Source organism: Rhinopithecus bieti, unplaced genomic scaffold, assembly GCF_001698545.2.
Source record: "Rhinopithecus bieti isolate Rb0 unplaced genomic scaffold, ASM169854v2 scaffold_52032, whole genome shotgun sequence".
NCBI lineage: Eukaryota > Metazoa > Chordata > Mammalia > Primates > Cercopithecidae > Rhinopithecus > Rhinopithecus bieti.
In genome coordinates this window covers 100,189-112,748 of record NW_016821592.1, presented here as the reverse complement: position 1 = coordinate 112,748, position 12,560 = coordinate 100,189, and the positions used below count along the sequence as shown (strand labels likewise).

Genomic DNA, 12,560 nt, shown 5'->3' with positions numbered 1-12,560 from the left:
CTAATTTCACTATTAATTATTTTGAGAAAAAAATCTAAAATCAAAAGCGAAAGCCCCAAGAGCACTGAAGTAGGAAAATTGAGACAAAAGGCTAGATGATTTATAGTGATTCTAAATCAATATAGTTGTTTCTGTTACACTGTCTCATATTAACAACATATGGAACAGATAACGTTATAACATCCAAGAGACTAAAATAATACTAGACTGTGCTGATTTTTTAAAAATTCAGATTTCTTTTTTCTTTTTTTGCACAATAGGCAATCCCTCACATAATTTGGAACATTAAGTTTATTCAAGTATATTTGGTCAGAAGGAGGATAATCTCACATTCCAGATTTAGCTGGCATGACTTCTGTTAACTTGTTTATATAGATACAGTAGTCTTATTTTCTAGGCAGCCCTAATTTCAAATAATCTGTTCCATTATTTAATTTCCATATATACTGATATTTATTTGGAACCTGTGATTCCTAAGTGTAGCAATCCAGCTAATTCTAATACTACCTTTCAGAAGATTAAAATTAATTTTTATACTCTGAAATTACATGAAGCTGTTGCTCTGCCAATGATTTTCTTCCCTGTTAGCCACCTATAATTGAAGACTGGTTGTAAAAGGGAGCCAGAGATCTGATGTAATAGAGATTAAATGAGTATCTAGCTCTAGCGTTTACCCACTTATGTCCCACTTTTCTTGGAAAAGAAATCTCCTGGAGATATGCCTCAAGAACATGATAGTACACTTAATACAATACAGGAATAGGAGTAAAATCAAAACACAAAGCTCATGATTGTTAAAACTGTAGTCTTTCTGAAAGAATAATTATACATATGCATGCACACTTGTGTACACAGATGTAAACTTGGCTTTGAGTATATATATATATAGCACAGGCTTAGACTTATGCATTTGGTAAATTTAGGGCACTAGTTGTTTGGTCTTATTGCCTGGAAAATACTATAAAAATTCTTTTAGAATTTTACATGCTCTAATCAAGAAATATATGCTAGAAATTCTTGTCAGTTAGATACTGAGCAAATTTACTGATAATGACTTAGGAGTGAAATCTAATTAATTTAAAAAACACTGTTAATTTATTAAGCATAATCCCAGATGACAAATGGTCCTCAGTCTTAGCTGTACGTTAGAATCCTATGAGAAGTTTTTAAAATATACTGATACCAAGTACCAATGCCAGTCTAGTGTGGGCTGGGCCTACATTTTTTTTTTTTTTTGAGACAGAGTCTCGCTCTGTCACCCAGGCTGGAGTGCAGTGGCCAGATCTCAGCTCACTGCAAGCTCTGCCTCCTGGGTTTACGCCATTCTCCTGCCTCAGCCTCCCGAGTAGCTGGGACTACAGGCGCCCGCCATCACACACCCGGCTAGTTTTTTGTATTTTTTAGTAGAGACGGGGTTTCACCGTGTTAGCCAGGATGGTCTCCATCCCCTGACCTCGTGATCCGCCTGTTTCGGCCTCCCAAAGTGCTGGGATTACAGGCTTGAGCCACTGTGCCCGACCCATATTTTTTTTAAGCTCCTCAACAGATTATATATATTATACAGTCAGGGTTGAAACCACTCTTAAAGATACTCCCCAGTTTATAAAGGAGTCATTCTTGATAGAAACAAGCATTTTCCTATAGAAAAAAAAAAAGATATGATAGACAACTTCTTAAACTCACAAAAGCCTGGTAAATGCAAATATATTTGGGATTAGAAACTCATCACCTTACACCAATCTTCCAGGAGGAAAAGCCTTGTGTATCAGCTTGACATACTTGTAATACATTCTTTTTGTTGTTAAAGGGTCCCCTAAGGGGTAGAGATAGAGAAGTCAGACTTCTGACTCCCTTTTATGACCAGGCAATCTTCAAACAGGAAGGTAACAAGAGCATTTCATCATTTTCTCCTCTCTATTACAGCAGCAGAAACAAGTAGTAAGCCAGTGGTCTTTTCTCTTTTCCCACCAACTGTCATCATTACCTCAAAGGTGGACCTGGCCAGGGCAAGGTGTGGAACAGGGCTTTGAATATATATGTGGCAGCACTAAGTATGAGGACACTTCTCTGCCCTGTCTTTACCACAACGCTTTCCATGAGCACTCTTGCCCATTCTGAGGTCATCTTTCTATAAGCCTCTCCAGTATTTATGTCTTCACCACTTTTTTAGCATTTAACTGTGAATCTCTTTGTACTATGATTATTTTTAATCTCTCAGTAAGACTGCAAGCTTTCCCAATGAAGACGTGTAAGTGTCTAGCAAGGAGTAAGATATGCAGCAGATACTGGCTGAAAGAATAATTATAGGTTTAAAAGTAGATTATTTTGGGAAAAAACCATAAGAGTAAAAAAAGAATAGTATTATAACTGATAAAACAAAATTCTAGTCAAACTTTGCCATTTGAATAACTTAAACAATGGAACTTTGTACTGCTTTGTATTGAGTAGAATATGTTGGGATGACATATGACTGCAGTCAAGGCAGTTCTTTTCTGCCAGGCCCTGAGGGAAACAAGGAAGTAGGTATTCGCTCTGGTGGCAAACCAGTGGGTAGCAAGTTGGAGGCTCTGGGTGATCCTCTGGCACTCGCAGATCTATTAGGCCAAAGTGAAGACAAAAGCACGTGGAGGAGACTTTTAATACACAAAGGCAGCTGACAGGTTTTAAGTAAGGGATGAGCAGAACACATGGGTGGCTTTATATTATGCTTGTTATTTGATTTCAAAATCAGTTATTTTCAGTTTTTAACCAAAAACAAAGGGAGTAGTAATAGGGTTTTTCTTTATCATAAACAGAGAGAAATTGAGAAAACCCTCAAGTCTAAGATTACAAAGCCTAATTCCTGAAACAATGTTTTCTCCAGCTGTCCAGCTGTTAAAATTAATACTGTTAACTTAATACTATTATAACTATAACAAAACAGGATCCAGAGCACTGCATTCTAGAATGATTTCTTCTTCGCTGTTTAGCTAGTCATTTAATGATTCAGCACTAGTAGAGAATTTTAATATGCTCATTTACTGTTTTTCCACCACTTTCATTTTTAGCTACTTAAACAAAGAGAAGTAGAATTTGCAATTGACGGCTTTTATGTGGCTTCAATAATTCACTTATTTGAGAATCCTTAATGATACAGACCTATAGCTGTCTGCTCTAGGGAAAAAATCCTGCAGTTAAATGGGTCAGAATAAATAATGATTTTAAGTCAGATATACTGAAAACGTGCTGGTTTCATTTCATTACTTAATTTAGGGGGTTGGCAAGTTGGGGAGAATAAATGGGAATCTTTTTATACTTGGTGTCTATTTGAACTTATCAAATATATCTGACGGCTTACTATGTGTGTCACATGACTCCATGGCAGGGCACAGTGGCTCGTCTATAATCCCAGCACTTTGGAAGGTTGAGAGAGGAGGTTTATTTGAGGCCAGAAGTTTGAGATCAGCCTTGGCAACACAGCGAGACCCTATCTCTACCAAAAATTTTATAAAATTAAAAAAAAAAATTACTCCATGACTTTCAGTCACCAAATAATGCCAAGTCATAGTATTCTCAAGACAAATACACTTTATTTATTTTGAGACGGTCTCATTCTGTTGCCCAGGCTGGAGTGCAGTGGCATGATCACAGCTCACTGCAGCCTCAAACTCTTGGGCTCAAGCGATCCTCCCACTTCAGCCTCCCAAGTAGCAGGGACTACAGGTGTACACCACCACTCTCAGCTAATTTTTTTATTTTTTAGGAGAGATGGGGTCTCGCTGTGTTGCCCAGGCTGATGTCAAAGTCCTGGCCTCAAGTGATTTTCCCACCTTGGCCTTCCAAAGTGTTGAGATTACAGGTGTGAGCCACCATGCCCAGCCCAAATATACTTTAGATGGCCCAAAGACAACAAAGACTACTGGGTAACTACAAATGTATGTATACTACAGGAATAAACAAATAGGATTCTGGAACACATTTCGAAATAATACACTACCAAAGAATTATTTTAAGTATATTTTTAGTTACATTTCTTCCAACTGAGAGAATCTTAAAAATCGAATTTGACCCCAGAAGGCACAGAAAAGTATTTTATCTTAAATCAGAAAGCTAATTAGCAGAGTGGGATGACAAACCAGAAATTCTAACTTCGGGGTTAGTGCTTCTCAACCTCCTCCCCCATAATAATGTCATGCTGCCTCTAGTATTAGATTCTAGTATGTCAAATATTAGGGGGAACTTGATTAGCACATCGAGCTGAGACAGCCAACGGCAAGAGCATGTGGAAATGGTCATGGTGATCTAGATTGAAAAGGTAGCCTTTCAAAAGGTGACCTGTATAGTCTGGCAACCACTAGCCACACGTGATTACTGAGCATCTGATTGTGGCTTGTCTGAACTGAGATGTGCTGTAAGTGTAAAATGCACACTGGATTTTAAAGATTTGGAACAAAAAAAGGGAATGTAAAATATCTCAATCATAAATTTTTATATTGATTTCATGTTGACATGACAATATTTCTGATATGCTGGGTTAAATAAAATGTATTAAACTTATTTTTGCTTTTTCTAATGTGGCTACTAGACATCTGAAGTTATACAAGTGGCTCACATGTTTCTACAGAACAGTGCTGGTTTAAAAATAAGAGGTGGATAAGCAGTAATGTGCAGTCTGTGAGATTTGTTTTGCTGCACTGAAAAGCATAGACAGTGTATTAGCAACCAATATATACCATTAGGGGACCACTGGGTAGACAAAAAGGGCTTAAATCTGATACATTACAAAATTAAAAGCTACTAAAGAATTTGGTGGGGAGTAGGTGGTGTACCCTGGCTAGTATTCAAATACATGTTAAGTATCCTTTATCTGAAATGCTTGGGACCAAAAGTGTTTTGGATTTCAGAATATTACATCATACTTACTGGTTTAGCATCCCTAATCGAAAAATCTGAAATCTTCTAATGAGCATTTCCTTTGAGCGTCATTTTGACACTCAAAAAGTTTTGGGTTTTAGAACATTTTGGATTTTGGATTAGAGACATTCATCCTGTATAATAATTTTGGAGCCAGGCAGCATTTGAAACATGGGACTAAAATTACTTGCAGATTTTAAGAGTGATCTTAGTTTCTTTTGGATAAGAGGAATGCATTTGCAAAGCTCAAATGAAATTTAAGCTGCCAATTTTACCACTAGGCCTTTCATTAAAGTATAATACATTTAAAGAGGGCTGTTCCAGCAGATTTTTAAGAAATTTCAAGTTGGTGGAGTTTAGAATTTGTCTTGTATTTTTATAATATTATCTTTTGAAATGGCATTTGACTCATCTACAAGTTCACACATACACAAAAATAACAGAAATTCTTTTTTACCTCTAGCATGTATAATACTAACAAATACCTTAATGCACTTAGAATTTTTGCACCTACTTGAGTGAAAAGGGCTCGAATGATCGGAATCAAATACACTGCAAACATCTGTGGTACTGGAAGCACCAGAAGCAGGCGGAGGTGTTAACGGTGTTCTTGGAGAATTTGGTGCAGATGCTGTACTTTCTGTTTCACTTTCAGGGATCCTACTATAACTAATTTTCCTTGGCTCCTGCTGCAGAGGTGTGGGATGCCTCATGGTACCTGGTCTTGGGTTTGATGGACGAACACCAGGAGATTTTAGGGGATAGCTATATTTTTTTGGCTGTAGACATATCAAAAGAAACACAATACTTTAAATACTATAGTAGAAAGGAAGGTTTTTCTATATGTGCCTGGTAAAATTCAGCTAATATATAGGAAAATCATAATTCACTAATAAGGACATAATTATTCAAATAAAAGTAGAAAATTTAAAGCGTTAACATTCTATTTTGCTAAAGCCCTGGGTATCTAAATTGTTAAAGAATGCATTTCTTTAAATAACTAGGTTTTAGTCCTATAAATACTAGAGTATTTATTTTAATATATTTGGGTGGAAGTTTTTCTAAAATGTATTGTGTATTTCCCTGGTTTTTAAAACAGACTATTTTGAGCAAATTTAACTTTGCTGAAAAGCCAGGATCATCACTGTGAATTATAATACCTTCCTATTCTGTAATACAGTGATCCCATCAGGACCATTTGAGATATTTACAAATGCATTAAATTGCCCAATTTTCATTTGTGTATATGTATGTATGTTCTATTGCATTTTCCTTGCAATAAAACTCATTTCTCAGTGCTATATCAGAGTGCTTCGTTGGAGCAGATTATATACCTATTTCTCATTTTCTATTTTTAATCCAGCTTATTAAAAACTGAACAAGGGCTTGAGAAATGTTGCTGTCAGGCAATTGCATACACTTTAATTAAAAGACATTATGTGATTTATCTTGGTCACTTAGAAGCCATCTATGTTTAATTCAGGATTCTTGACTCTTTTTTTTTTGAGACGAGTCTTGCTCTGTCTCCCAGGCTGGAGCTGGACAGCCGTGGCATGATCTTGGCTTACTGCAACCTCCGCCTCCCAGGTTCAAGTGATTCTTCTGCCTCAGCCTCCCAAGTGGCTGGGACTGTAGGCACTCGCCACCATGCTCGGCTAAGTTTTGTACTTCATTAGAGACAGGGTTTTCACCATGTTGGCCAGGTTGGTCTCAAACTCCTGACCTCAGGTGATCCACCCACCGCGGCTTCCCAAAGTGTTGGGATTACAGGCACGAGCCACCGCACCTGGCAGACTTTTGACTTTTTTATGAACAAGAGAGTACACAGTCAAATCAGTGAGTTTGTGATTCTGTACATAAATTTGGCTGGGCATTGACAAGTAACGAAAAACAATGGAAACTTTATTTTCCCAAGAAAGTATTGTTAGCAAAACTTGATATTTTATAGCTAATGATTCATGGTTGAAAGCTGTAATAAGTCATTACTTTTAAAATGTCATAAGTAGATATATTTGTTACAAGTGAATTCGTATCAATTCATTAAATTTCCTGTCTTTAAAATCTTAAATAACATTTTTTGGGGTAAAAAAATTAAAAACTTACATAATATTTGCTCAATTTCATCATCTTTGATACCAGGATTTACTCAAATTAATATTAACATTCATTTATTTGGAAACAAGTGGGATGCTCCTGGACATAATTATTAAGTACTTTTTCATTACTTTTAACTATCACATGTATACTTCATCCCTGAATACCTTTATGGAAAACTAATCTATATAACACATATGGTAGTAATGATATCACCAGATGTAGATGACAACTGAAAAAAGTATTTAACTGTAAAATAAATATGAATATACAAATGCTTACAAATCTTGGGAGAGGCTTAGGGTTTCGTGGTTCTATTTCTAGGGATTTGTTGAAAAGATAATCTGTAAATTCTTTTTCCATGCTGTTTCCCATCGGATTCAAGTTTTCAAAGAATCTCTAAAATAAATGCAAAGAAAAAAAATTAATATTAAAAATTATAAATTCAGTTTGAAATTCATGGAAAGTTAAGAAAACATTTAATACAAGTAAATTTGAATTATTTCTTTTAAGGTTTATTTTACTTTTTCTCCCCTATAAAATAAACCTGCCTTTTATCAGGTAGTTTATAAACTTAATCAGAAGTATGAATCTTTAAATAATTCAACTTACTTTGATATCTGATTCTACTCGTAAACAGTAAGGCTGATTTTGGTACTGCTGGATCTCTCCTGTTATTTCTGCTACTTTTCTCCTTTTGCTAAAGTTTATAAGCTCTTTTCCATGTCTTTTTAGGACCTCAGGGTTGCCTTCTTCTGTTTTCAAGATATTAGTGAGATAAATTCCTAGAAGATATAATGGAATGATTTCAAGGATAAAGAAGGAAAATGCAAGTTTTTTTCCTGTTTCATTAATTGTGGGTATATTACACTGTACCATCTCAATTGCCATAACAAAAGAATCAAGGCTCAGATTTCCATGATATGAAAAACAGCAGCTTAAGAGAAAGTATCTGTGAAAGACTTAAATTTTATAAACATCCAAGAAAAAGAGAGGGAGGCCAAGTTTAATAAAATTAATAGATTTGTTAGGAAGAATAATCAATCTGACACACCCCCTCCAAACCATTGTTATTTGATATAAATCAGTTTTATTAAAGGAACTTTAAGAATAACTTCGTCACTAATGACACATAATTTCTGGCAAACAGGAAAAATACTAAATTCAGAGGATCATGGCTTCTGCTTAGTCAGCTCTGATGGCCCCACAAGAGGTTGTTATGATTTGCAATTGAGAAGTAGTACTATTTGGACAGGCTTACTCATGGAAATGTGGAAGGTTTTGCAAGCCTGTCAAATGCAGGACTGCATACAATTTATGTAAATTCTGGTCTTCAATAGTTTCTAGACTTAGTGGCAACCTGGTAATTGATTTCCTGTTTCCCCATCACTACAGTCGTACACTGGACGAGGAGGAGAAGGAACAAAATAACAGGCACTTTCTCTTCTAGCATAAAGGCTCTGGAACCAGTTCTGCTGCTTTCTTTGTGTGTGATCTTATTAGTACTTTTTAATATTTTATATTTTTTATTTTTTGAGATGGAGTCTCACTCTGTCTCCCAGGCTAGAGTGCAATGGCACGATCTTGGTTCACTGCAATCTCCGCTTCCTGGGTTCAAGTGATTCTCCTGTCTCAGCCTCCCGAGTAGCTGGGATTACAGGCATGTGCCACCACACCCAGCTAATTTTTGTATTTTAGTAGAGATGGGGTTTCACCATGTTGGCCAGGCTGGTCTCGAACTCCTGACCTCAGGTGATCCACCCACCTTGGCCTCCCAAAGTGCTGGGATTACAGGCGTGAGTCACCGCGATCAGCCTGTGTGTGTGATCTTGTGCAAATTGCTTAATTAGTCTCTCTGTGCCTCAGTTTTTCTCATCTGTAAAGTGAGGACAGGAGGGTTGCTGTGAGAAACAAATGAGTGAATATACGTATGAGCTTAGAATAGAGCCTGACAAAAGTTAAGTATTCATTAGCCATGGTTGTGATTGTTGATGCTGTTGTTGCATCTTGCCCTAATATTATGCTTCTACCTTTTCCCCTAAAGTACTGATTACGACGCTTGGGGAGAAAAAAGGAGTGTGAATATCTGAGTTCGTTCACTCCCCACACGTGTAGGGATTCTCTGCTGTAAGCCAAGTCCTGCATTAGGTACTGCAGGTACAAAGATGAGGAAGACCTCCAGCAGTCCAGTGCTTAAAGAGTTCCTGACCTCAGGGATCCAGAGCTTTGAACTGTTGGCTACTACGGTATAATCTGCTAAGTGCTACATACTAGGAGGTGCTATATTAGTAGTAATGCATAAGATGCTATGAGAGCAAAAAGGAGGCATTCTGTCTTGAGCTGGGAGAATTAGAAAAAGCATCACAGATGAGATAATGCTTAGAATAAGTCTCAAAAAATGAGAAGTGTAATGAGTAGAATAAGATAGAAGAGCAGTCTAAGCAAAGCAGCAATGTGTATAAAGGCACTGATTCATGATGAAGCTTGCTTGAAAGACATATATAGAGATAATTTGCTCTTTAGTATGGCTAGACCATAGGGGTTTGGTGTGTGGGGTAGAGAAAGAGTGGCAGGGTATGAGGATAGACATAGGCAAGGGCTGGGTTTGTACTTCTAAATGCTTTTGTGGTAGAGGCATACCACAGAAATCTTTGGCCACATCCTTGGAAAGATAAAAGGATCCAAATCAATATTGAACAGATCAGCAATAATGAAATCTAACTGACATCAATGCCCGTTTGGTTTTTAAAAGGATCCAGTTATTAAGTGCGTTAGTTACTTGGTTATTTCTCAGCACCTAGGCTATGCCTGATGATACATTCATAAGACAAAGTGACTGTATGTTCTAGTAAGCACAGGCTTTTTTATTTTCACATCTGCCTGTCATTTGGCTTTTACTTTCAGCCATTTGTACTCTCCTCTACACAAGCTGCATGATCCACTCAGCTCAGTGTTCAGTCTGACAAACATGTCCATAAGAGTATGCATTTCAGTGGCAGCCCAAATCAACCTTGGTCACAAACTGATGGCCCATCTGTGAAGAGTTTTAGGTATTAGCACTTGGACTGGGTCATGAAGTGCCTTTTGTTAAATAGCTTAACTTTTATCTAGGAGATAATTAGGGAATTATAAGGATCTTTGTTTGCATTCTAGAAGGATTACTATAGTTGTACTATGAAGCCAGATGGGTTGGAAGGAGTTAAGAGCAGTTAGTAGGCTAACAATAGTCCTGGTGAGATGATGATGGCTGCCCTAGTATCTATGGGGATAATTGGGAGTGGATAAATATTTAAGAGGTAGACTCCCCAAGAACTGATTAACTGGTTTGGGGAGGAAACGGGGGCAGTGGGAATGAAGACTCACAGCTTTGTTCTTGAAAGCACACTTGAATGAAGCTGTGAAAATGCTTATAAGTAGCACTTTGGTACTGTTCGGGGTGAAATTTGGAAATTATTTTATGCCTAACTGATGGCTAGCTAAAAGAACAAATGATCACAGCAGTGGTGTCCCAACTTTGATCTTACGCTGCATCAGTAAAAAATATTTAAGCACATATCCTCGCTTTCTCCTTATATACACATATATAGTTTAATAAAAACATAGCATATATGTATGTATGTATAACATAAACCTGAGAATTATATACTAGTAAAGCTTAGGGTTTTTTTTCATGTTTTAAAAATAGATAAATAGAAAGTCTAGTTATTCCTGTACTTCAATACATCATTTAACATACCCTACCTCTGGAGGCAGCTCTTCTAGGGAAAAGGGAAAACAGAGCATTATGACAAAGAAAAAGGCTGACGTTTCACCTTTTTGCTGTTGTCTTTCCCATCCTTCCCAGGACAAAGCTGCTTAGGATTCTAGGCTTCTATAGCATTTGTCCACACTTCAATCTAAACTTTTCTGCAATACAGTGTTATACTTACTACACAGTGCTGTGACTTAACTTCTGTGCTCTTTCAAGGGAGCAGAAACTATGGAACTGTATCTTATTTGTCTATGCTTAGCATGTAGCCCTGGGCATAACACATAGGGGCATTCAACAAATGTTTTTGACTGAATGAAGAAACATATTATTTCAAAATAGAAGAGAGGCATTTAATAGATAAGCCAGGATATGAGAATCAATTCTAAAATAGCTGGAAAGCAAGAATGGAGACAAAGCAAATTTACACATAACAGAAGGAGGACACAAGATCAGAGCTGCGTAAAAGCAAAGGGCAAAGTCAATGCTAAAGGCTTGGATGTCTGATGACAAATCTGATTAAGGTACATCCTTTTACCTTAGAAAAAATTCTATTTTTGAGACAGAGTCTCGCCTCATCACCCAGGCTGGAGTACAGCGGTGTGATCTTGGCTCACTGCAACCTCTGCCTCCTGGGTTCAAGCAATTCTTCTGCTTCTGCCTCCTGAGTAGCTGGGACTACAGGAATTGTACCACCATGCCTGGCTAACTTTTGTATTTTTAGTAGAGATGGGGTTTTGCCATGTTGGCCAGGCTGGTCTCGAACTCCTGGCCCCAAGCAATTCACTCACCTCAACCTCTCAAAGTGCTGGGATTATCGGCGTAAGCCACTGCGCCCGGCTGAAAAAATTCGTTTCTTAGCCCACCTATCCATTCTACCTATCAGAATATTTTAGTTTATGGAGAAAAACTGTGTTATAGACCTGAAACATCTGGCAGAGCGTTGGAAGGAGTAACTGCCTTACTTTTATTCTGTAAATGGTGGTACTGCCAGCAAAAGATGGGAATAATGCTTGTAAAATAATAGAGGAACTATCAGGTACTATCTCTGACCCTCCCCCAAAGAAGGCGTTTGAAAACCAGTATCCAGAATTTAGGAAAAGAATCTGGAAGAAGTTTCTATAAACTACCATATAGACAGGATGGAATTCAGAAGCAGCAATAACATCTGGCTTTATTTACCCACTGGGTTAGAACTGTACAAAAGGCTGTCTAACTCCAGAGACTGATAACTTTTAGCTTAAGAACAGCAAAGACAGGGCACCAAAACTGACCAGGGTCAGTTGTAGATAAACTACCTTAAAGGAGCAGAAGCTCAGTAGGAAGATGAGCAAGAAGAAAGGTGTATGAAGGCTGGCAGATAGGCTGTACCTATTAAACTTTGTGTGCCTATCAAACTACCTACATGTTTGTATTCACTCAATAAATCACACAGCTCACTTTAAAATCCCTTATGAAATCATACTCTAAAGTAGGTCTGAAACTTCCTTCCTTCATTTAAAAACATGTTATGGCTGGGTGCGGTGGCTCACACCTGTAATCCCAGCACTTTGGGAGGCTGAGGCGGGTGGATCACCTGAGGTCAGGAGTTTGAGACCAGCCTGGCCAGCCTGACCAACATGGTGAAACCTCATCTCTAGTAAAAATACAAAAATTAGCCAGGCGTGGTGGTGGGTGCCTGTAATCCCAGCTACTTGGAAGGCTGAGGCAGGAGAATCGCTTGAACCCGGGAGGCAGAGGTGGCAGTGAGCCGAGATGGTGCCACTGCACTCCAGCCTGGGCAATAAAAGCGAGACTCTGGCTCAAAAAAAAAAAAAAAAAAAAA

General features: G+C 37.7%; 1 protein-coding gene across 1 annotated transcript in view; it reads right to left on the bottom strand.

Moving 5' to 3' along the window:
- SOS1 (SOS Ras/Rac guanine nucleotide exchange factor 1) overlaps nt 1-12,560 on the bottom strand; it is an 88,724-nt gene that overhangs the window by 8,287 nt on the left and 67,877 nt on the right. The window contains exons 17-19 of the mRNA XM_017860407.1: nt 7,600-7,772; nt 7,270-7,386; nt 5,379-5,672 (exon numbers count right to left, since the gene is read on the bottom strand). Coding sequence (XP_017715896.1) covers nt 5,379-5,672; nt 7,270-7,386; nt 7,600-7,772 — 584 coding nt within the window. The remainder of the gene's footprint in view (nt 1-5,378; nt 5,673-7,269; nt 7,387-7,599; nt 7,773-12,560) is intronic.